This window comes from Acomys minous (assembly GCF_964271855.1).
Source record: "Acomys minous genome assembly, chromosome: 13".
Classification (NCBI taxonomy): domain Eukaryota; kingdom Metazoa; phylum Chordata; class Mammalia; order Rodentia; family Muridae; genus Acomys; species Acomys minous.
Genome location: NC_140495.1, coordinates 73,321,434 through 73,346,940, shown reverse-complemented (window position 1 = coordinate 73,346,940; position 25,507 = coordinate 73,321,434). Strand labels below are relative to the sequence as shown.

At 35.6% G+C, this 25,507-nt stretch overlaps 1 protein-coding gene across 2 annotated transcripts in view; it reads left to right on the top strand.

Annotated features, from left to right (window-relative positions):
* Positions 1-25,507, top strand: part of ADGRB3 (adhesion G protein-coupled receptor B3) — a 708,182-nt gene that overhangs the window by 338,247 nt on the left and 344,428 nt on the right. For both annotated transcript variants that reach the window (XM_084755178.1, XM_084755177.1), the window contains exons 13-14: positions 15,975-16,124; positions 16,987-17,062. In XM_084755178.1, the coding sequence (XP_084611304.1) occupies positions 15,975-16,124; positions 16,987-17,062 (226 nt within the window). The remainder of the gene's footprint in view (positions 1-15,974; positions 16,125-16,986; positions 17,063-25,507) is intronic.

The following is a 25,507-nucleotide window of genomic DNA, read 5'->3' as shown; positions in this document are numbered from 1 at the left end:
GGCTTCTGTGGTCATATGTTTGATTCAGTTGTCTGCAGGGATGTGCTTGGCACAGATGCATGCTGCTACTCCCACATGCTGCTGTCTCACAACTTTTTTTTTTAGGAATAATTCGATGTTGACAATATCAGAGAAGCAGAGAATTGTTTTTAGGCTGCTAATATCTTTAAAGACAGAATGTTAGGATCTTCAACTGTAAAGAATTTCAAGTGTTAGTTTTGAAATACAAGACTCTTGAAAATTGTAGCCCCATTTCTCCCCCAGTGCACTAGTAAAGCAGGTGTCTCAGATACACGAAAGTGAACAGATTTTTCTTTGTGAAGTTAAATATCCCATTTAATCTCGATTTAGAAATATAGACTAGTGTCCTTTTTCAGAATGAACATTCATACTCGATATTTTCTGAAATTTAATCTGAATAAAGATATACAATATTAACATCTTTTTCCCCCCTCCAGAATGTGTTTTCATAAAAAAAATTGTCATTTTGAAATTTTACTGTGGAATGACGAATTTGGTATAATACCCTGGTCTTCAACTGAGGAGCAGCAGCATTTCAGTCTTATGCTGTAGCTGTGATGAAGGCCTGGCTTCTGCTTCTAAGCTTATTTTCCCCCCCTCTCACGGCTTAGCTTTGAGCTTCACACATCTCCATCGCTTACTTAGCTTCCTTTCTAAATAAACAAGACACATGTTGACACCAAGCCCCCAAAATAGAGAAATTTGCATCTATTTTGTTATTTTGTATTACTGACGTCAGTTGAGTTAGCTAGACAAGGGAGTAAACTTGTAAGGTTCTCCCCCACCTTCCAGCCCTCTACCAGTCTTGCTAGACACAGGGAATAAGTGAGTAATTTTCCTTAAGTCAGAAAGAAAAGCACATAAGTGACTAGTTTATTTATATAGTATTACCATGCAGCTTCACTCAAGAAAACAGTCCGAAAGTATTTTGAAACTAAGACTTAGAATTATATGCAATATTGAGTTCTTAGATTGCTTCTTATTTCTTAATAGGAATTTTCACGCAGTATTGACTGACCCACTTATTTCAAACGTTTGGGTGTGGGAAGTGTGGGTAGATTAATGTCAACAAAACACTTCAATTTTTCTGGGTACAAGCAATAGAAAAAAACTAAGGGCCTAGAGATGGGCTTTAGTGTTCCAAACTAAGAGCCCAATTTTACTTGTTCCTCAGGGCCAGTGCAGTAGTTTGGTAATGATTCACATATTTGATTCACCTTATTCTGTCTCAGTCTCTCATTACCTACACATCATGTTCTGTTCTCAGTTCTAAGGCTTTGCCAGTGAATGAATCTGACAAAACTCTTGCTCTTGTGGAATTGCAAAATTCATGTTTCATATCAGTGAGACACATGTCAAGCAAATGCCATCCACAATACTCAATGGTTATAATTGCTGTAAAGAGTAGTCTACCAGGTTTAGAAATACAGAGTAAAGACAGGTCATGAAGAAAGGTCAGTAAAGGTCACCTCTGACCAGTGATATTTGAAATGGCAGAAGGCCTGTGGGACGCTGAGCTGCTGTGGCACGTATAGTCAGACGACCTCCGACAGAATAAAAGCAGTAGGTAAAGACCAAGGTTTACTCTAGTGCTTAATACAGTGGAGGAGTGGGAGAACTCCAAGAATGTCAAAGTGGCTGTGTGTGACCGTGAAAAAAAAAAAAAAGGCTATCAAACAGGTGACGTGAAGGGAGATTTTTGTAGCATAAGACTGGATATTTAAAAATAAGTGGGAAAAAAAGACTGCAGATATGATCAGAAAAATACATAAATTGATCTTTTTTTAGTGGATAATTATGACTACAAAGTGGAAAATGATAGGCTATGTGAGATGTGAGTGGAAGTAGCTGGAAACAGGAAGAAGATACAGGACCTGAGGGTAGGGTGAAATAGTAAGAAGTCTTGACAGTTGGTATGGCAGATTTTTACTAACACTTTAGGTAGGGTATGAGCAAAAGAAGAAGTTCCTAGTTTGACACAGTGATGCATCCAAGTGATTTTGGCCATGGTGTATGCTGATACAGAAAGATCTCGAGAGCCTGGGAATTCAAGATTGTCTCAGGGAAAAACAAGAGACACAAATAAAGGGTCAAGGACATTTCTCTACAGCTGTTCTAGGTCAGCTTACATTAAAATATCTTTTATGTGAATATTCAAGTGTCTCTAAAGTTTAGAGTACACAGTTTGTGTGTATGTGTGTTTTGGTAATCATTTACTAAAAGCTGATTGGTTGAAAGCAACTACAAAAATATAAACATCCCATAAATATTGGAGGCAGCATGTGGAGTGTTAAGTACTTTTCTGGGTCAGTTGGGTCGGCAATGTCATTTCTTTCTTTGTAAAATTCTGTTAAAATTTTCTGTGAAGAATGTTTTGTTCCTTTCCTATACTGTGTTTTCTTCACTCTTCAATAAATACAGAGCAAAACGCTTTGTTAGGGACAGGTACAACAAACAGGCGTCAAAGGCAGGCAGATCAGACACACACAACTGACAGGCAATACATAAAGACCATGGACCACAAGCACAGACAAATGGAAGACATCTTTCTTCATTTACACATAAGTCCTTACTCCCAGTGTCTATGCTATTTCACTTGTATTCTCAGCGAGAGTGATAAATTTTATCCATGGAAGGTATCACCATACTCCCACTATTGCATTATCGGAATCCTGGGGCAAGAAACAAAATGAAAATAATCATGGAAATTATTTGGTAAAACTCTGCCTTAAATTAGGTGCCAATTAAACAATAAGAAAACCCAGGCTTTCTCTATGACTTGGGATGAAATAAGCCATATTTTGTCTGAAATGTTGCTGTATTTCTCTATCAGTTGGGATGCAATAAGACATATTTTATCTGAAATGTTGCTATATCTTCTTATATTTATGTCATGGATACTCAATAATAGAAGAACTCTTAATAATAAAACATGTCCAACCAGGAGCTAGTCAATTGTGTTACACTTTGTCCTTTTCTGTTTGTTTGTTTGATTGATTTTTATACTTTTTTTATACTTTGTAAAAACATTTTCTATTTAAGTAAAAGTTTTAAAATATTAAAAATATATGAAAGTTTGTTATGTAATTAAAATACATGTCTCAATGTATTATATCCCTACAGCTTAAAAAATTATCTATAGCAGTACTATTGTTACAATTAGAACTCTAGACCTTAATATAGAAAATATTAATCGAGTTATCATGTTGCAGTATCAGTAGGCAAATTGAGTTGTAAAGTAGTTACATAGCCATTCGTGTTTATCTATTCTGTTTTATGTACTTATGCTTAAGGACACAATTATTCATCCACTTATTATTCAATAATCTTTTTGCTGAAAATCTGTAAATCATTTGAATAAGCATCCAGTCTTGATTTAAATAACGCAAATGTCTTAAATGTTTCTATGCTATGCTGATACTATTCCAACTTCTAATCTGGAAAGCTTCTCTGCTGTGACTGTCTTACATAGTTGTTCCTAAATCTCTATTTAATAAAACTTCTATTCCTTCTTCCTCATTTGGCTTGCTGCCAACAAACAACGGAAAATTTCAGAATGACTTTTTTGCTGTACTGCATGTTCACATCATCCTTGTACACATTTTAAGGACAATTAACGAAGCATCAGATAGAGACTAGTATCCCAAAATCCTATTTTCAGAAGTCTCATTTGAATACAGTACATAGAAAATGTTTCTGTTAGTTTTCCTCTTCATTCCATAGACTTTATCATTCCTTTGGGTCATACTCTAGAGCAGTTCCCAAATTAATTATGCCCAGGTATTCATGATGCTCTTTGTCTTGGCAGCCTTGCCACGTGAGTTTGGAGGAAACTCGCATAGTTTACCTTACATCGATAATTTACCTTAAGAATTAATGATTTTTCCCTGTGCATCTTGGTAATTAAAGTTAAATATTTGCTTCTTTATTTTGTTCAGCCAAACATCCTCTAGCCTACTTCTGTTATACTAAGAACATCAGGAAGGTTCTCTTTTTAAAATATGACTCTTGGGAAACTGGCACATAAGTTCTGTTTTTGCACATCATTGTTAAATTATTCCTGACATTTGTTTTCTTTTGTAGTAGCAGTAGTCATAAATACATATTTCATTAAAATGTTAAACTGTTTTTCTGTCTAATTGTACATATTAAAGGATAACTAAATTAATCTTGTTAGAAATGTTTTATATAAAAAAAGTGTTTCATAATGCATCTTAGCCAAGGAATATTATGAACTTAATCCTCATTCAGTCTCCTCTTCTACAGTTACCGTACATTAGAGAATGTGTTGCTACAGGAACAACTTTCTGTCTCTACCACATATTATTTATTTTGTATTTACTAATTCCTTTAATTTTTTATTTTATGAACTTTATTATTAAAAACTTTAAAATTAAACTACACATCACACTAAAATTAACCAGATTCAAAATCTACACATATTAATGAAATTATTAGAAAAGTCACTTGGAAACTATGGATTTGTATCTTTGCCATTGAACATACTGCTGTGCAGTTATGCATCCTGAGACGAACCTCTTGATCTCTAGAACCTCAGGACACACAGACATCCTGTACAATACTAGCAGCAGAGAATACATAATAATTTTCAAGAGCTTTGAGACAAGCAATGGGAAAAAAAGAATGTAGAAACCTTCATGTCTACCAAAGGCAAGCATGCCTAGGAGGAGAGGAGTTGTGCAGCCTGTAGGAAGAACTGGGTGCAGCAGAGATGAAAAAATTTATATTTAGTGTTCTGGGCAGTTATCTTTTAACAGAGACCCATCACCTCAATAGGAAAGGTTCTGATGGACCATCGGAGAACTCTGGAATTTCTTATACATTGACACATACACCTAGCCTTAAAAGTTTTCAACTCAACTGTCTTTAGTATCTTCAGTGAAGCTGTTGGTGAGCTCTAAGCATTTGAGAGATACAAAGAGGGACTTTGCAAGCGTGCATGGCTTTGGTCCCCAATCCAGGAGATCTTTCAGGGCCTGCAGCCAGAGAAATGCTTTCTGACATGGGAGTGAGCAGAAGGGCCATCTGGCACATGAGATGGGTTTTTGTTTCCATGGAGAACTTCTATCTAAAAGTTATCAGGATCATAACTCTTTCCATGGTGAGTTCTTCCTTTTCGTTTAAAATAAATTCCTTTAAAGTCTGGTAGATTCACACTTGTGATTATAAATGGAAAGATAAATTCTAAATCCTATGAAAGTAAGACTTAAAATTTTAAACTATTCTGATCTCTACTGGTCTATATGATATTGTAACCATTTAGAATTAGTAAAAGTGGCATATTGTGCCTGTCTTTGCAATTTTGCTCTTCAAGTAAAAGGACATTACTATCTGTTTCACTATGAAAACTAATCCTGGTTTAGCTGTTTCTATGGCAATAATTGCCTATCTCTATGACAATAGTGGTCTGACTCTAATAACTGTATAAAGAACAAAGACATTTTAACAATTTATTTTCATTTTTTTTTTCTATTTTCACGGTCTTCCTTGCTTTCAAAATCTTGCTTTATTTGCCTGTGCGAAGATATCTGTGTTGACTTTGCCCACTTCACCAAAATACCCTTCACTCAGTATGAGGCTTTGTTCTAAATTTGCAAACTGAAAAACAGATTCAGATTAGAAAGCAACACTCTTGCAGGTGGGGAGATGGGTTGAGGATGCTATTCTGTATCTTTCCAAAAATGCTGGCCAGGTATGAGAGCACACTCCTGTAATCTCAGAACTCCAGAGTCTGAGCCAGGATGATTGGGAATTCAACACCAGCTTAGGCTACATAGCAAGAACTACCTGATAAAAAAAATAAAATAATAAATTGTGCTGGCTTTAGACTGGACACTTGGCTAACCACATTCAATGATAAACAGGCCTTCTACAAGAGGCCTAAAAGAATTCTGATGCTCCCTCCAAAGTAAAATAACTGGCCTGATTATATGTTACATGTATTTGATAGCTGTCAAGTAATAGGAAGGGCTTTTATTTTGTAATACTCAAGCAGGGACAATTATGGGTTCTCCTACGGACTGGCTATGTAACTATGGTGACATTATGTCATTCCCTCGACCATAGTCTTTTCCCCTAAAAATTTAACAACTGAAACTAAAATGTGCCACCCTGTAAATTTTTTTAAAAATCTAAATATTATGCTTGGTACACACTTCGCAATGAGGAGAATGATGTTATACTTCTAGGCAGATATTGTAGCTAATCAAAACAATGTGCTGTGTGTTTTAGTTGGAGCATATGGCACAATTGCCTTCTGGAGTATAATGACAATAAACACACATAAGGATTTCAGCGGCAATTGGTGTCTGAAGGAGGGACTCTCCCATGCATTTATTTGTCATGAGTCAAATTGCAGCTCCCTTGAGTAATTTTTAGAAGATAGTTTTTCTGATTTAACTTTATGATATCTAAACATTTGTCTGCCAAATTTTATTGTTTATTTTATATATGTGTCAAATGGCCCTGTAATCTGCAGAGTTTATAAATGTTTTAGTGTCAATGATTCTTTTTCTTTTCTTTTTTTTTTTTTTTTCTGAGACAAGGTTTCTCTGGATTCACTTTGTAGACCATACTGGCTTTGAACTCACAGTGGTCCATCTGCCTCTGCTCCCCTGATTACTGGCACTAAAGGCATTCGCCACCACACCTCGATGTGTCCCTGATTCTTAAGGTCTCTTTTGTAATTGAAAGTATTGGGAGCTTTTGTGCCCTGCAGAAGTCTTCTCTCATCCATGTACTAACCAGGCCCTTCCCTGCTTAGGCCGAAGGACAGAATGAGATCAGGAGCGTTCTAGGTAGCATGGCCATAGACAACAATAGAAATGTCCTGTCTTTTTTTGTTGTTGTTTGTTTTTATTAATTTATTCTTGTTACATCTCAATGGTTATCCCATTCCTTGTATTCTCCCATTCTTCCCTCCTTCCCATTTTCCCCTTATTCCCCTCCCCTATGACTGTTCCTGAGGGGGATTACCTCCCCCTGTATATGTTCATAGGGTATCAAGTCTCTTCTTGGTAACCTGCTATCCTTCCTCTGAGTGCCACCAAGTCTCCCCCTCCAGGGGACATGGTCAAAGGTGAGGCACCAGAGTATGTGAGAAAGTCATATCCCACTCTCCACTCTACTGTGGAGAATGTTCTGACCATTGGCTAGATCTGGGTAGGGGTTTAAAGTTTTATGGCCTGTATTGTCCTTGGCTGGTGCCTTAGTTTGAGCGGGACCCCTGAACCCAAATCTGCCTATCATAATGTTCTACTTGTAGGTTTCTAGACCCTCTGGATCCTTCTACTTTGCCATTCTCCCATGCTTCTCTCATCTAGAGTCCCAATAGAATGTCCTCCACTCTGTCTCAGTTTCCTGGTAATGAGTGAGTTAACCCAGAAGCAGAAAGACTCAAATGGTATATACTCACTTATATCTGCATATTAGCCCAAGGGGCATGTCCCATGAAAGCCTTCACTTACCAGGAAATGTCCTGTCTTAAACATTTTAACTTTAGATTGTAACTAATTTCTCACAATGCTCATGAGATTTCTCTGTATCTCCTATGCTAGTCTTACAAGGGCAGTAACTGCACTGTTACTCACAGCTGCGTCCCCAGTACCAGGAACTGTCTCTTGTATAGAATTGGTCCTCAGTTAGTGCTGCTGAATGAAGATCTCTCCGTGTCATTAGATTCCCAACATTGTCCATGCTGGAAGACGTTTCCCTCTATATATATATCAACCTCTTATTCTAACATGAGATGGCATCTATGGATGGCATCCAATTTATATGTCTATATTCTAAATATAATCAGTTTCCAGACCAGATCTTGTAACTTACAAGATCATGTTCAGCCTTGTACCCTACATGAATACTCTGCCCTCTAAATGTGGTGTGACTCTTAATATTAACATAATAACAATTAATTCTATTAATACTAATACCCTTGTTACCCTGGGATATAAAAGCGTTCTTATCTCACACCCATTTCTTCTATTCAGAATGTTTCCTTTCTTTTCTTCTCTCAGTACTGTTCTGGTGCCCTTGGAATGTTATTGGGCTTTACTAGGCCCTGGGCCCTCCTAGGCAGTTCTTTCTCCCTTCACTGAGACCTAACTGTTAGACCTACCACAGAGAGCCCTGTTCAGAGTGGCTTTTCTTGGTCTGCTTCCTGTTGTCTGCCTCATCAGCCATTTCCTTTGAGATGGCAGTTCTCACCATGTAGGATACTGTGAATCGCCCTTTCCCCTTGCGGATTGGGTTTATTCCTTCAACTAGATTTTAGCTCTCGAGACTTCGTGTTTCATGTTCAGTCACTACATTTCAGTGGTAGGGCAGTTCTTAGAATACTCTGACGTTTAATGGGGGTTTGTTGAATGGACATGTTCACAAGTGGTTGTTTAAGTCTGTAGTGATATCTTTACTCCTATCAAGATATTGTACTCTTCCTGGTTACTGCTCTTCAGGGAATATGTGAATCACTATCCAGGGAGACCTGATATTGCTGATCTCTGGATCCTCAGAGGTTCTGGGCTTGTTTTCTGATGAGGTTTAGGCAAACTTTAGCTTCAAATTAATAAAAGAGAGTGAAAAAAATGTTAATGCTGCACTTCCAAGCCACTTATTGTTTTACACTTGGTTAATTATAATTGAATGTTCTTTCTATAGAAAATATTTTCAGAATTTTACTCATTGGACAAAGAATGGGATTTTAATCTGAAGTATGTTTTAAATTAATTTGTTTCTACTACTTAAGCATACATGGACAATTTTGTATTCCTCATAGGATTAAAATTCTAAACTATCTCCATAGACAAAATGAATATTTGTGAGTATGTTTTCTAAAAGGACATAGACACACCCTTTTATAAATGGAAATGAAATGGTATAATCATTGGGCATCTTCTTAGCTGCATTATGTGTAGTATGGAAAGAACACAGTAGTCAGAAAGGATTTGCAATAGACAGCAGTAAGTGGTGATACTAAAGTTACTTTCTACTTGTTAAGGAAAAACAGACATCCTAAAGCATAGTGTCCTCAAAATATGTCTAGTATAGTGTGGCTAAGCCATTTCATGTAAATGCCTAGGTATTAATAGTTTAGGTTCACCATCTCTGTTGCAACTACTCCACTCTGCCATTGTGCCCTGAAAATAATGAATGGCCATAAGGAAATCCTAGAAGTTGCTGAGTTCTAATCAAACTTAATTTACAGCCATTAAGATTTTTATTTTATATAATTTTCATATTCCAGTAAGAATTTTTCTTGGCTGTTCTCATTGTTCAAAAAAATGTGAAAAAAACATTTTTTAGTTTGTATATGACACAAAAATAACAAAAGGGACACATTTGTTGCAGGCTATAGTTTAGCTGTTTCCAGTAATGACATTTCTACTTGTACAAGACTCAAGTGAATGGCCTTGTCTCTACCCTCATGCATCAGCATGCTTAGTGCTGAAGAAATGAGAGCAACATGCAAAGACATTGAAGGAGTTCTCCCAAAAGCACCTATGCCTAGAAAGAAAGAAAAAAAAAAAAAACCACAGATACATTCTACTGTCAGCTCCCAAGCCATGAAATGGGTAATGGAAAATGAAAAATAGAACAAGAAGCTACTAATATAGAAATAATTTAGAAAAGTTTCTATTTTGCAACAAAAATGAATATGAAAAATGGTTACTTATTTGGATTGTGTATAGCATGTAATATTTAAGACTTAGAAGCTGAAAAGAAATTAGTAAAAGCCCTGCATTGTTACTTTTAATGTCCCATCTAGTTGGTCTACATTTAACTGACACGGGGCCCCTACCCCCTTTACTTAAAGCAAAATTGAGAACTTGGGCAAGGAGATTTCTCACCTAACTTTGTGCATAGTGTCAATAGGACTTGAGCATCTTAAACTTTGTAATGCTGCCTGTGGCAATAGAAATGATGGAGCTCACTGGTCCTAAGCCTGCCCTGCCCACTACTGCTGTTTCCAGAGAGCATCACATCCCAACCATCTGTTCCTTTCTCTATGGCCCTCAGTAGTCTAATCCTCACCTTTTGAGAAAGAAGCCCCTGGTGGTGGGAAACCAAAGTGGAGTGCTGGTGGAGTGAACAATTGAAATTCTATCTGTGGAAATACCTGAACAGTTCCTACAGACCACAGTCGCAGAGTCTTAAGATAGGATTTCTCATGGAAAGGCTAGAACATCAAGCCTGTACAGCCAAAGGAGAGTACATGTGGTATTTTAAAAGTCATTGTTCTTCAGTGACAGCTAGCTTTGATTTGATGGACATATAAGTGTTTCATTGCCTCAGACCAAATTACTGGCTCTGTCTTTGTTCTTAGTGAAAAACAATACCATGAAGCAGAGTACATTCGTTGTTAATTTGCTAGATAAAATCGAACTACACCAGGCAGCACAAATCTGAGTAGACAAACTGGGATCTGAATCCCCATGATACTACTTATAACCTTGTTGAAGTAGCTTAAACAGAATGCGAGTCCTCCTTTGTAAATATGAAGGCTCTGATAATAGCAGTAAAAATACTGACAATAATCATGCCTCCTGGGGTGATGTGAATGTTAAATGAGATATCATGTCTAGGCTTTCTGGCTCAATGTCATGTTAGAAACAATGTCTTGCACAAAAGAGATGTTTGACAAAATACTTGTTGGATGAATTAAGGGATGAAGAGAAAGTGCCAGACGCCTAACAATTGTCCAATAAGTGCTAGAAAAAGAGCCATCCTTTTGTTCCTAGATACTCTCACTGATTTACTAAGGATTCAACATTGCTATATAAATCCAAACCACAAGCTTTTTAGCTGCTAAGTCCTCAGAATGGGCTCAGATGTGCCACTCAGTAGTCTGTTTCATATGAATATAGTAACAAAATCAATTAAGTATATGCCAGCATGCCCAAACAAAGCATCATTTTCCTCTGCCCTGGACTCTTCTGAGAGAAACTATGCAGATGACCGCTTAACAGTCTTGACTGATATTTTCCACTAGTAATTCCATTTTGATCATTGGACAACTTTCTAATATTGACGCATGAAGACCCAGCTTGTCCGTTGTTTCTTCCGAAGGAACGTGAAAAATGATATGAACTTCCAGTATGTTTGAACTGTCAACAAAAAGAAACAAGGGAAAGGGCAGTTTTTAAGAGAACCTAGAAACAATGTCTGTGTTCCTTTGCACATTTCTTTGTGGCTCCCAAGCTCCCTTGCCTGCCTGGTTCTTCTGATCATTCACACTGAGTGGTCCAGAATGGGACTCACTGCATTGAGCACTTAGGATGATGCTTCTGAAGGGCTGCTCACTGTCTGTGGTCTTAGCTGCGATGGGAATACTGAATGTGTCATTCATGATGCTCTTACTCTATTGAAGTAGTACGTTTTACCCATTATTATCTTCTATATCTCCTAAAATCAAAATTGGAAAGTTCATGCCAGAAAAGAGAAGAAGAGGGAGAAAGAATGGAAGAAAAGGAAATGGAGAAAGAAAAGTTAAGGGTAAAATGAACAAGATAGAGTTGCACAGCACTCCTATTTGGCTCTCTGGATGATACATTTCAGCATTCCAATTTGAGCTCTGCTTATTTTCAGTGCAGTTTCTGCCTTTGGGTGTATGAATCCACTTAACATAAAACACTCAAGACATAATCTCTTGCCTGGGGTCACTCAAAGAAAAGCAAAAATAATGTTGTAGGAAAAGTTAAGATACTTTACTATGATGCATAACCTACCATGTAGTAGCTTTCTGAAACATAATTACATGAAGATTAGCTCCAAGAGTAATAGCTTATGCTTTGGGTGTAGTTCCGCATCAACTAGTCTCAGCTTTCGATGGACACTCAGTTAGTTCTCTCATAGCTCAGTATGTTACAGAAGATATTAAGGGACTGATTTTAAGGCAGCCAGTTTACTCAGCCACACAGTTTGTAGAATGAATGTGAATTTGTCTTTACTTATATTTTTGGTGCTTGTTGTTGTTATTGTTGTTGCTGCTGCTGTTGTTTTTCTTGAGATCGGGGTCATATGTTGCCCAGGTTAGTGTCTAACTTGCTATGTAGTTCAGACTGTCATTGAATTTCTGATCTTACTGATCCCACCTACCTAATGCTGGAATACAAATAGGTACCACTCTACCCAGCTTCAGTCTTGCTAGGCATTAGATCCAAGGCTTTGTACTTGCTATGCAAACAACTACATCCCCAGACACTAAAAATTATTTTCAGACTGAGACTTTTGAGACAGATAGGGAATTCAACACACAAACTGTAAACACATCTATGAAACTAAGAAATGGGGCTCAAAGGTAAAACCAGATGTTCTTTACTAGGCTTGGTTTGACTACTTTGCTCACCTTTGCCACTGCCATCTGTATACCTTTGCTCTCAAATCTTTTCTTTCCTCATGCCTATAACTCAGATAATATATCAAATGTACTAACTCCAGTTTGTTCATGGAACAGACTCACTTCAGTGGTGTGTAACGTAGAGTCTTTGTTCTCTTTGCCTTCCACACTGACAAAAGATAAAACCTCATGATCGACCTGAGGATGGAGCAAAAGGATCATGAAGGGAAAACAATCTCTCATACACTTTGGACTCAACAAGAAAAATTCCCTTGAGTTGCTGATGATCAACAACCTTAGACAGAAGGATAATGAGAAATAAGACATGAGGTTTCCAGGGAGATGTGTTGGGGGCTACTGGGAAGAATTAGAGGAAGTGGGTGGAGGTGGATATGATGAAGATACTTTGAAAACATATACAAAATCTGGAAAAAGTAAACGTAATACTGTAAAGAAAAACTAGAAATGGAGGAAAACATATACACGGAATCAGAATCTTTTTAGAATTTGATGAATAAGAATTGTGATGTTAAACCCAGTCTGATGGCGTTACTCCAAAGTTTACCATGATGAGTCACCTGGTTTTTTTTCCCCCCACGAGGAATCAAATCTAGTTTTATAGTGAAAACACAGTACTCTGGATTTAGGGCAATTCTTAGAGCTTTGAAGATCTTTCTATTTATCAAATACACTGTATTCTGTCTCATTTTATTTAAGCACCAGAATCTGTAAAAGAATGTTTTTTAAGGAACATTTTCTTATCTTCTACGTGCTTACAATAGCTGGATTTAATTAGCAGTTACTATAGAAACACAGAATATAATATGCATCTGTTTTTGTCTTTATCAGCAAAATTCACATATTTACTAAGTTGAAGTTTAAGAAATTAATTTTTGGGTCTTACCTTCTTAGTAACTCATCCCATTTCCTTATTCCAAATTTATATAAGGGGTTGGATCAGTTAAACTCAGTGAAGAAGGGAAGGCGTAGGGAACTGGGTTGATCCAAATGTCATACACAAGAACTTAAAAAAGGAAAAAAGGCACCCTTGAATTATTTTTGCCGTGTTCTAGAATGTTTTCTTGTTAATCATTCGAGGCTCATGAAGAACCAAAATGTCAGCCTTAAACATTCACCTTGGTAGATTTGGTGTAAATAGGTATTTAAAACACTTTGTGTTTTAAAAAAAAATTTAACTTTAAAAATTAATAATTCCGAGGCTAAACATGACATACTCCTGTTGAAATATCATTTTTATAATGGATGTATTGAAATTTTCATCATATTAAATACATTGCTTCCAGAAATAGTTATCACTAATTCTAGTTATGAGCATAATAATTAGTTCAGCTTGGATACACACACATATATATATATATATCCATATATATAAACATAAGCTACCATTTAGACAAAAAAGCTCAATTTTAAATGTATACAAACATATACACATGTGTGTAAATTACATTCCTAATACGTAATGAGTCATTTTTTGGTTTAGATACTGTTTATACAGGAGATTATATAATTTTGACTTTTGCACAAATTAGTCACTTTGGCCTCTTTTTATATCCTTTTGTTCTATACTGTGTTAAGTCCAATCTATCCTATATAGTCTTAGTTTAACCACTAGAAATCTATTTTATATAGTAATAACTTAACCATTAAAGTCTTTCTAATGAAAGACTAAGTTTTATAGGGAAAATGAATGCCTGTGTCACCAAATGAACTTACATATTCATAAATAACAGTGTTAAGCTTACATCTACCCAGTGTAACATGATCTCTAGCAGATACAAATATCCTCCATTAAAAACTATTTTGTGTTTGTTTTTGTTTCCTGTCAGTGTTTAAATAATTAAATAAATGATTAGACTTCAGGGCCCAGACATTTAATTCATGTTTAATTTCTATGATAGTAGAAAATAGTATGGAAAAGGCAGCATTCCTGTCTTCTCATCAGCTTTTAGAGCAGACTATCAGAAGACACTGTCTCTAAATCAAGGCGACTGAAGTTTGGGTCAAAAACATTGAATGTAATTTTACACATTATAATTCCAGAATCAAGGATGTATATTTAGCAACTGTTTTTCTGCATACAGCCAAAGTTTTGTGTCCTTGAGCACATTGAGTGCGGTTATTTATAGAAAGAAAAAGCATCTTGGTTTTAAAAATTAAAAAAAGAAACTAAAATAATTACAGTTGTTATTCAGGGGGGGTAAAAAGGCATTTAACATCCATAACCAATTTATGTCCTACCCGGTGCCTCTTTCTCCTTCAACATTTAGTTAGCAAATCCTTTTTAAGCTTAATATGTCAAATTGCAGGCCAAATGAAATTCCATCCTGTGCTGATAATGGATGTGTATAATAGCCACAAAGAGCTTTCATAAAGTATAATTTCACTGGTGCATTGCTATAATACATAACCAATTTAATTTGAAACTAAGCCAGAGGTGCAGCAATATATTTATACAACTAATATTGTTAAAATCTTAATTTCGTCCTCTCTGGTTTTAAATTACAAGTTCCTTTAGAAGAAAACCCACTTATGAAGAGCCTAATGGTTTTTACTTTCGCTATCCTATTGTGATAGCTTTTATAGTTTTCCCATCATCTTACCACTTACATTTCCATGAGACACTTAAAGCATTACTGTAGAACATGCATGAGTCTAGGTAAAATTTTACAAATTATATTTCTTAATTGTAAAATGAGTATAATCTATAAGTGCTTAAGGAGTTATCATCTTAACCTTTATTGTGAGTATTGTTATAAGTATGGGTACATGTAATATAAAGTTAGATAGTACCATTTCATAGACCTCCCAAACTGTATCATTTACATTTATTTCAATAGATAATAAAATGTGTATTTATAGGGGCTGTAGACACCTCAGCAGTCAAGACTACTGGCTGTTGCTGCTCTGCTAAAAGACATGGGTTCAATTACTAACTCTCAAATGGTGGCTGGCAGCTTTAACTTTAGGGAAAAAGTATTAGGGTTACAAAGTTACTGATATTTCTGTATATGAGGTTGCCTTGTGGTTATGGTATCATTATTGCTATGGGATTCTGGTGGTTGCTCTATTGTTCATCACTTCACGGGACCCATCTAAATCATAACAACGTTATTCTAATAATTATGTAAGGAAATCAGATTCTGAAGACAAAATATGCATTTAAATATTTCACCCTACCAGATAAGTATACTAAACTATTTAATAGAAAGTGCAGTATGGGCTTCTAACAGTTGCAGTGGAGAGCTAGCATGACCACAAAGTGTGGCTACTCCCATTGGTCCCTTCAGGATACTGACATCACTGTTGACTATTCCTAATCAAAGCTGAAGAAACCTAATGGTAAATAAAAAAATCCCCCGCCTTAAAGAACAATGCTAAATAATATATATTATATGCTAAATAATGCTAATATATTATATGCTGAATAATGCTAAATAATATATATATATATATGCTTTACTAAATGTAAACTTACCTTAAAATTTAGTTTTGAGTCTACGCAGAGTTATTTGATGTAGTTTACATCAGTGACATTTCGAGCAAGAATTTCTGACAGTATTCCTTCTTTTTCAAATAGTGGCTAGCATTCAGAAGCTTCCTGCCGCCTCTGTTCTAACAGATATCAACTTCCCAATGAAAGGTCGGAAAGGAATGGTAGATTGGGCAAGGAATTCAGAAGATCGAGTCGTCATTCCAAAAAGTATTTTTACTCCTGTGTCATCCAAAGGTAATAATGAGAAATAATATGAGCTGTGAACAAATATTTCTGACAGGGTCACTTATTAAACCATAAGGTGTAATCCTTCATATATCATGTAAGATTGAAATCCTTTACAAACATGTTTGTAAAGTAATTTTGTAAAGGTAGACAACTTGTCCTTGGTCTGTAAGTTACTTAAGGAGAAGATGTATTAAAGTGGGGGAAAGTAACCACAAACTAGTGACCTCAGCGTGGTGTGGTCATGTTCCGCTACTGCTACAAACAATTTTCTCCCAGAATAAAGCACATGACATAATCCTTTACCTTTAAATGTTGAAATGTGATGGCTTTTTCAATTCAAGGTAATTTTGTTGTTATTGTTGTTTTTATTTCACCTTTCGTTGCTTTTGTTGTTGTTGTTGTTGTTGTTGTTGTTTAAATCTCTCCTTAAAATGAGCTTTTGTTTCTAGATATTATTTTGGTGTAAATATCACATGTAAGAAAACAATTATTTGTGCTAATGTCAGGTAACTTCTTATATTAGCTTCAGGAGAGGCATTGTGATCTTAATTCTCAGACTGGTGATCCAGAACTTAATTGAAATCCTTTAAATGGACGTGAGGAAGGACCTAATCTCAGCCTTCTCAGGGAAAAGATTGAAGCTTATGTAAAACCACCACAAACAGTATTGTCTAAACCTGCCCAGGCAAGACAAGGTGGTGGGGCTGACTGACCAAGGCATGGTTGCGAATGTTTGAATTTCTTCCATCTGGCTTTATCTTTGTGCGTGGGCAAGGGTTGAAATAACCTTGTGATTAATGGATTAACGTCTTGTATTGTTATATTTTTGTGTGGTTTTACTAACAGCTCTTTACTTTATTATTCCCAGAATTGGATGACTCATCTGTATTTGTTCTTGGAGCAGTCCTATACAAAAACTTGGACCTAATTTTGCCCACTTTGAGGTAAGCTACAAAGGAATAAGCTGTTGTAATCTTTGTAAATTATTTTAAATGTGATTATGGCTCATTCTACGAAATGCTCAAACTAGCTTTAGTAGTACAAAGGGCTTTTTAAATGAAACAGAAAAGAGCAATTTAATGAATAGGTTATTATCATATTGTGTATCTCAAAACAAGTACCCAAGACAATTTTGGTGTCTGATTAAAGCTCCACTGCTCTTTTGTTACTAATCAGGACTTACCTGAAGATTAGAAAGAAAAGAAAAGAAAAAAAAAACCCTCACTACTCTCTAATAGAATGGGTCATTGTAAAATTTATCTGACTTCTCCTTTTCTTTCTACTTAATTGTACTCTTCACTGACATCATAGGAAATTAGAGTAGGACAGTAGCTGGGAAATCATGGTTTTCTACTTCATTTGCATAAAAACTCAGTTTGCTCCAAAATAAAATTTCAATTACAGCTACATTAAGAAAAAAAAATACTCTTCAATTAAAGGAGACTATTTGTGGAGGAAATCCATCTATTTCTTTGCTCACAGATATTAAAAATAAACTTCGATTAAGAATTCCACCAATATTCATTCCTGTGTTCTATTGTCTCACCCACTTTATTAAATCTCACAGGGAATATCATTTGCATCTATTTGCCTGGTGATCTTATTACTCAGAATGACTTACTTCCTGACAGCACTTCATTTGGGGGATTAAGACAACGTTTTATTTTGTTTAACAGAACCATACTTGCTGTGAGCTCTTCCCGCATGCTCTCATAAATAAAGCCTTCCAATCAGTGGGGAGCAGAGCATGGGAATGTTGTACACAGTTTTATCAGAGGCATAACAAATGGTCTAATAAATAAACACAATTAGAGTTGAACCCAGAAGAAAAAAGGCCTCCTAATAAGATAGAAGAAATTAGTTGGGATTCTTCAATGACATCCTTTCTGCTTATTATTAATGTAGGTGATAAGTCACCCTGGTCTCTCCCAACCACAAGCACCCTTCTGTGGATTCAACCTAGATATGCTCAATTTGTATAGATTAGAATTGGACAATGCTCTGCTGGGAACGTAATTTGAGACTAGTATGTTTATTCTAAACCTCTCCAGTGGTTTCATATGCACACCTACAGATAAAGTGTATGCATGCCTATAAAGGCCAAAAGAAGAGAGGCTTCTCAAGATTCAAAACTGCCCAGATAAAGTTAGATTCTTATTTCCAATGGGAGGTCACTTAGAGACATTTATAATTGAAGAATACTTGTCTAGACATTATCAGGTGACTTGTTTTAATTTTGCTTGAACATCTTAAAAGCCTCCAAAATTTCTCTAATCACTCAGTAATTTATTTAAACTGCCTTGAGCTCAACTTAAATAGAACCGTTTCTTGAATGTTTGTACTCTTTGTTATTGAAGTCAACAGGGAGGACAAAGTAAATATTAACGTCAAGTCATAGAACACTTTACCTGATTATTTCTTTTCTAGAAAGGCCAACAGAGTTGCATGGTTAACTCTGTTGTGTATAATATAATTAATTAAGTACTCTCACATGTACAGTGGGAGACACATTGTTCCAAGTTTGAGAAATCAATGTAGAAAAAAAAATTGGAAATTTGTCAAGTATATACCATTTTCAAAAGAAAGAAGGAAGGACGGAAGGAAGGAAGAAAGAAAGAAAGAAAGAAAGAAAGAAAACTATTACTTAGTGGTTCAAATTTTTTTAAATTTTAAAATTGTGTTCCTGATGATATATAACTGCAGTAATGTGTCTATGAAAAGTTATTAATTGAACGGAATAGAAAATCATATGGAAGACGTCTCTCACAACCTACTGTGGTATAAATGGATTAGGTAGAGCTTGAGACAGTGTTGTACTATGCAAAATATGACAATTGATCTTAAAGGTTCTTTTCTGCTTCAAACATTCTACTTTATTTTAAAAAGTAAATATATCTTCTGTACACCAAAGCCTTTAGTAACCTTTGTGTAAGAATAAGAAGTGTATGACATGTACAAATCACAGGGAAATATAGAAATAGTTATTGTGTTTTATTGCATAATTGATTGACTATAGGTAACAATAAGCAATGAATATTTAAAAATAACTATAAGAAAGGATTTCAGATGTTCTTTTCACAAGGTATTGATTTTCACAAAGTATTGATTGTGAAAGTGATCAGTATGCCAATTATTCTGTTTGAATATTACACATGGAAACAGTATGGGAACAGATTCTCCTATTTCTCATAAATATTAACAATGAGGTCAAGGAAAATTGTTTAGAGCATTACTTGTAGTTATATAGTAAATGGTTGTAGCAGACACTATGTGTGGATCATTATCTCGAAGTAAAGTTACTAGAAAGATCAGCATGAGATGTCTGCTAATAGAATCTTTGAATGCAAAAATACTAGTGTTTATGATTTTTGGGTAGGTTTTTTTTTGTTTTTTGTTTTTTGTTTTTGCTTATTTAATATCTGAAATGTATCATCTAAGCACACACGGTGTTTTTCCACTTTTGAGAAATTCTTCCAGAAATGTAAGATCAGCATTAAGATTTCTGAATTTTGTACTTTGGTATAATTATTTTCAAATATAACTAGAAACTATGAAAGATGATCAAATATAGTATTTCAAATCAACATCATTAATAAAAATTTTTTTCATATAAGAACAGTTAAAATTTGTATGTTACTTTTTCTTTTTACTTTGGTCATTTTTAATTCTCTTGAGCCAATGTGTATCCACCATCTTTCCATCTATAATTTTTATTTTTCTATGTCTTAGCTATGTCTTCCCCTTTAAAATTGAGAAAGTCCACTGCCAGTGAGATAGCTTAACCCACCAGCAATTCTGATGACCTCAGTTCAAACCCCAGGACTACCATGATAATAGGAAAGACCTGATGCTGCAAGTTTTTTTCTGGCCTCTACATAGATGCCGCTATATGTACAAACCCACACACACCACATACATACATATACCGAAACACATGTACATAATGAATAAATACATTTTTCCAAAACAGAAAATAAAATTAAGAAAATTAGAATTGTTCCCTCAAGGAAAGGAAGTATGCTCTACTTGAGTCTAAATCACACAGGTGCTCTTCTCTGCACACCACTTTCATGGTTTTTGAAAAAAAACTTATCACAGCTAAAAGTTAGGCACCATAATTAGGTATAGTGGTACACTATTTTAATTCTACCATTTAAGAAACAAAGGCAGGAGTATTGAAAGTTTGAGGCCACTCTGAGCTCTGAATCAAATTTTTAAAAAGCATACATCTCATTCTTGTGTCCTAGAAGGAGAGGCCTATACATCGGCAACTGTGTGTTTCCATGCTGGTGACAATCTGCCCTCATATAAACAAGGCCTAGATTTATTTTTTTCATTTTTGCCTTTTTTCTGGGAGAGCCTAGGAAGGTAACTCGGCTAGCCTGGACAACAGGGTCAATGAGGAAGGTGACACAGCTGTACATAAACGCTACTCCATATCCAGACATCCTGAAGTCTACAGGCTGGCTATCTCAAACACTGCTGTGAAAAGTTTATATCTTGCTGTTACATTTTTAGAGGCCAATTTGGCAATGTCGAGAAACTGAGAAATATATTTCCTTGATGTAGCAATTCTACTTCTAGAAATTATCTTATGAAAATTATGTCTAAGAAAAGAGACTAGTATATCAAAGCATACATCAAGCCACAAATTCCACAAATACTTGTACACAGTCTTTTAATTGACTAGATTCCAGGTTTTGTAAGGAACCCACGTTACTTCTGAGTATAGGAAGAGTGTTTAAGACATAGAGAAATGAAATCATGTTTTAGTGCATTTAATGTTGAGATAGCAAAAGGTGCCTAACTGAACTTTCATTAAATTCCATTTTATTAAATTGTATTAATATTATCTTATTAACTTTTATTAAATTACATTGCAATACTAAAAGTATAGAAAAGGGCTGAGGAGACGGCTCAGCAGTTAGAGCACATATTACTCATCAAGGATGGGTGTTTCATTTCCCAGCACTGGATTCAAAATTGGCTAAAACTCAAGCAGCTAGTTGCCTTCTTTTGGTCTCTCTCACATGCACAAACCCACATGCAGATACACATGAACACAAATATTTTTTAAAATGATAATAAAATCAAACATTAAAAATTGCTACATGAAATAAATAGAATGCCAAAGATTAAATAATAATAATAATAATAATAATAATAATAATAATAATAAGAAGAAGAAGAAGAAGAAGAAGAAAGAGAAGAAGAAAGAGGAAGAAACAAACACAGCATTTTCACTAGTCATGGACAATTATCTTTGAGAGAAGGAATTAAACACAAATGAGAAAAGAAAATTATCTAAATATTAGTAATATAAAAGGAAACCTAAGACCATCAATTATACCCCCGGCATTCAGGGAAGACCATGAACACCCAGCTTCCTCAGGAATGACTGTCCGTTAGTGTCAAGACCTAGACTATGGACTTAGGACCCTACTTCATTCTCAGTGTGCAAAGGTCGTTTTTATTTTGTGAGGTTCTCAATCTTTCTTTGTACCATCATAGAGACATTTGATATTTAAATTATTCTTGGTATCAAATTGACATGACTAAGTATATAAAATAATATAGTTTTACATAATGCATAGAAATTCTAGGTTTTATTTAGCCAAGACTTTTAAAACAGCATTTACATCCTAGGTCATTAGCATTTTCTATTTCTATATCTGTTAGAAAACCAAGCCTGAAATCAAGTCTTTCTCCTCACCCACACCACCAAGTCTGGAACTTCCAAACAATGAATTTCTGATTTGTAATTGCTAAGCAAGCCACCTGTCTTCTGACTTAACTTAACTTATATCTAAAGATTAACTTACTTTGTTCTATTGTGTGTGCATGAGTGTTTTGCCTGCATGCAAGACTGTGTGCCATGTGTGTGCATGGTACTTGTGGAAGGCAGAAGAGGGCACTTTATCCACTGGGACTGGAGTTACAGTTGTTGTGAGCCACCCTGTGGGTGCTTGAATGGAACCTGGCTCTTCTGGTAGACCATCCAGTGATCATAACTGCTGAGCCACCTCTTTAGTCCTTGATTTTAATTTTAAGAATAAATGTATTTATCTTATCCTGATAAAGTGCTTTGATACCATATTACATAAAATCTATTATGTTTTCAGTGCATCTAAATTGAGGGCCTTATTTAACGCAATAAGCAAAAATTTTGTCTTTGAACCTACATAAATGCTAATTGTAAAATAGAAAATGACTAGGAGAATTTTAGTAACTGTCAATAATCAGTTGATGTATTTTTTTCATATCATGCTGGGCTACACTTTGCATGTACTACCTATTTTGCTGCCCCTCCATCAGTTTTTCTATAACAGAACATCAAATTTCGTTGTTAAAAATAACATAACAAAATTTTCCATCACAAATATTTCAGGTGTCTGTAGTTAAAGATGTCCACCTATGGTATAATGGATCTCTAGGGATTTTTATTAAAAAATTGAGGCACCGCTCTTTCCATCTACTTTAGATTCATGGAAGAGTTTAAGAATCGCTGTTAGGATGTTTTTTTGTTTGTTTGTCTTTGTTTTAACGTTCCAATAATTCTCCAGTACAGCTATCTGGTCTTGAGATTTCACGATTGTATTTAAAAACTATTTTATCTAATTAAGTCTTATTAGTTTCATATTTGTATATAATATGATATATATCATATGATATATATGTATACATATATATATATTTCATAGTAGTTATATAGACCCATAACATTAGGTCTTCACAGATGTTGATTTATTTCATGATTTAGTCTTAGAAGACTACACATATCTAAGTATTAACCTATTTTGTACAGGATATACCATCACTTGGCACAGAATTAATTTCTTATAGAAATTGTGGCCATCATTTCTTTTTTAATATATTTTATTAATTTATTCATATTAAACCTAAATTGTTATCCCCTCCCTTGTATCCTTTCATTCCTCCCTCCCTCCCATTTTCCCCTTACTCCCTTCCCTTATGACTGTGACTGAGGGGGACCTTCTCCCCATGGATATGCTTATAGGGTATAAAGTCTCTTCTAGGTGGCCTGCTATCCTTCCTCTGAGTGCCACCATGGCCTCTCCATCCAGGGGACGTGGTCAAATATGGGGCACCAGAGTTCCTGTGAAAGTCAGACCCTACTCTCCACTCAACTATGAAGAATGTCCTGTTCATTGGCTAGATCTGGGTAGGGGTTCGAAGTTTACTGCACATATTGTTTTTGGCTGGTGCCATAGTTTGAGCAGACCCCTGGGCCCAAATCCGCCCATCATAATGTTCTTCTTGTAGGTTTCTAGGACCTTCTGGATCCTTCTATTTCCCCATTCTTCCATTCTTCTCTCACCTAGTCCCAATAAAATGTCCTCCCCTCTGTCCCACTTTCCTGGTAAGTGAAGACTTTCATGAGATATGCCCCTTGGGCTAGTGTCCAGATATAAGTGAGTACATACCATTTGACTCTTTCTGCTTCTGGATTAACTCACTCATGATCATTTCTATTTAAATCCATTAGTCCACAAATTTCGGGAATGCCTTGTTTTTAATAGATGAGTAGTATTGCATACTGTAAATGTACCACAGTTTCTTTATCCATTCTTCTAATGATGGACACTTAGGCTGTTTTCATGTTCTGGCTATTATGAATAAGGCTGCTATGAGCATGGTTGAGCAAATGTTCTTGTTGTGTGCTGGAGCATCTTCTGGGTATATTCCAAGGAGTGGAATAGCTGGGTCTTGAGGAAGCCTTATTCCTAGTTTTCTGAGATAATGCCAGATAGATTTCCAAAGTGCTTGTACTAGTTTTCATTCCCACCAGCAATGAAGAGTGTTCCTCTCTCTCCACATCCTCGCCACCATGTGGTGCTGCTTGAATTTTTTATCTTAGCCATTCTGATGAGTATAAGATGGAATCTCAGAGTTGTTTTGATTTTCACTTCCCTAATGACTAAAGAAGTTGGACACCTCTTTAAGTGTTTCTCAGCCATTCGATATTCCTCTGTTGAGAATTGTCTGTTTAGTTCTGAGGCCCATTTCTCAACTGGGTTATGTGGTTTGGTGGTGTTTAGTTTCTTCAGTTCTTTATCTATTTTGGATATTAGACCTTTGTCAGATATAGGGTTGGTGAAGATCTTTTCCCAGGCTGTAGGCTTTCACTTGTTCTGTTGCCAATGTCTCCTGCCTTACAGAAGCTTCTCAGCCTCATGAGGTCTCATTTATTAATTGTTGACCTTAAGGCTTGGGCTGTTGGTGTTCTGTTCAGGAAGTTGTCTCCTATGCCAATGTGTTCCAGGCTCTTCCCCAATTTTTCTTCTAACTGATTTAGTGTCTCTGGTTTTATGTTGAGGTCTTTGATCCACTTGCACTTCGGTTTTGTGCATGGTGACAAATATGAGTCCAATTGCATTTTTTTTACATGTAGACATCCAATTAGACCAGCAGCATTTGTAGATGATGCTATCCTTTTTCTATTGATTATATTTGGCTTCTTTGTCAAAAATCAAGTGACCATATGTGTGTGATTCATATCTGGGTCTTTGATTCAAATCCACTGATCAACTAGCCTATTGCTGTGCCAGTACCATGCTGTTTTAATTACTGTTGCTTTATAGACAGCTTGAGATCAGGTATGGAGATTCCTCCAGAGAATCTCTTATTGTATACGATTGTTTTAGCTATTCTGGGTTTTTTGTTTTTCCATATGAAGTTGAGAATTGAACCTTCAATGTATTTAAAAAACTGTGTAGGTATTTTGATAGAGATTGCATTGAATCTGTAGATTGCTTTAGGTAAGATGGCCATTTTTACTATGTTAATTTTCCTGATCCCTGTCATCCTCAATCGCTTTCTTCAGAGTTTTTCATTTTTTTTCAAAGAAGTCCTTCACTTGCTTGGTTAGAGTAACTCCTAAACATTTTTTATTGCTTGTGGCTAACTTTGAAGGGTGTAGTTTTCCTAATTTCTTCCTCTGCATGATTGTCATTTGTATATAGGAAGGCTACTCAGTTTTTTGAGTTAATTTTGTATCCAGCCAATTTGCTGAAGGTGTTTATCAGCTGTAGGAGTTCTCTGGTGGAATTTTTGGTGTCACTTATGTACACTATCATAGCTTCTGCAAATAGGGATAATTTGGCTTCCTCCTCTCCCATTTGGATATCCTTGATCTCCTTTGGTTGTCTTATTGCTCTGGCTAGAACTTCAAGTACTATATTGAAGAGATATGGAGAGAGTGGGCAGCCTTGCCTTGTTCCTGCTTTTAGACAAATTTCCTTGAGTATCTCAACATTAATTGGATTTTGGCTATTGGTTTGCTGTAAATAGCCTTCATTATGTTGAAGTATGTGCCATGTATCCCTGATCTTTCCAAAACTTTAAACATGAATGGGTGTTGGATTTTA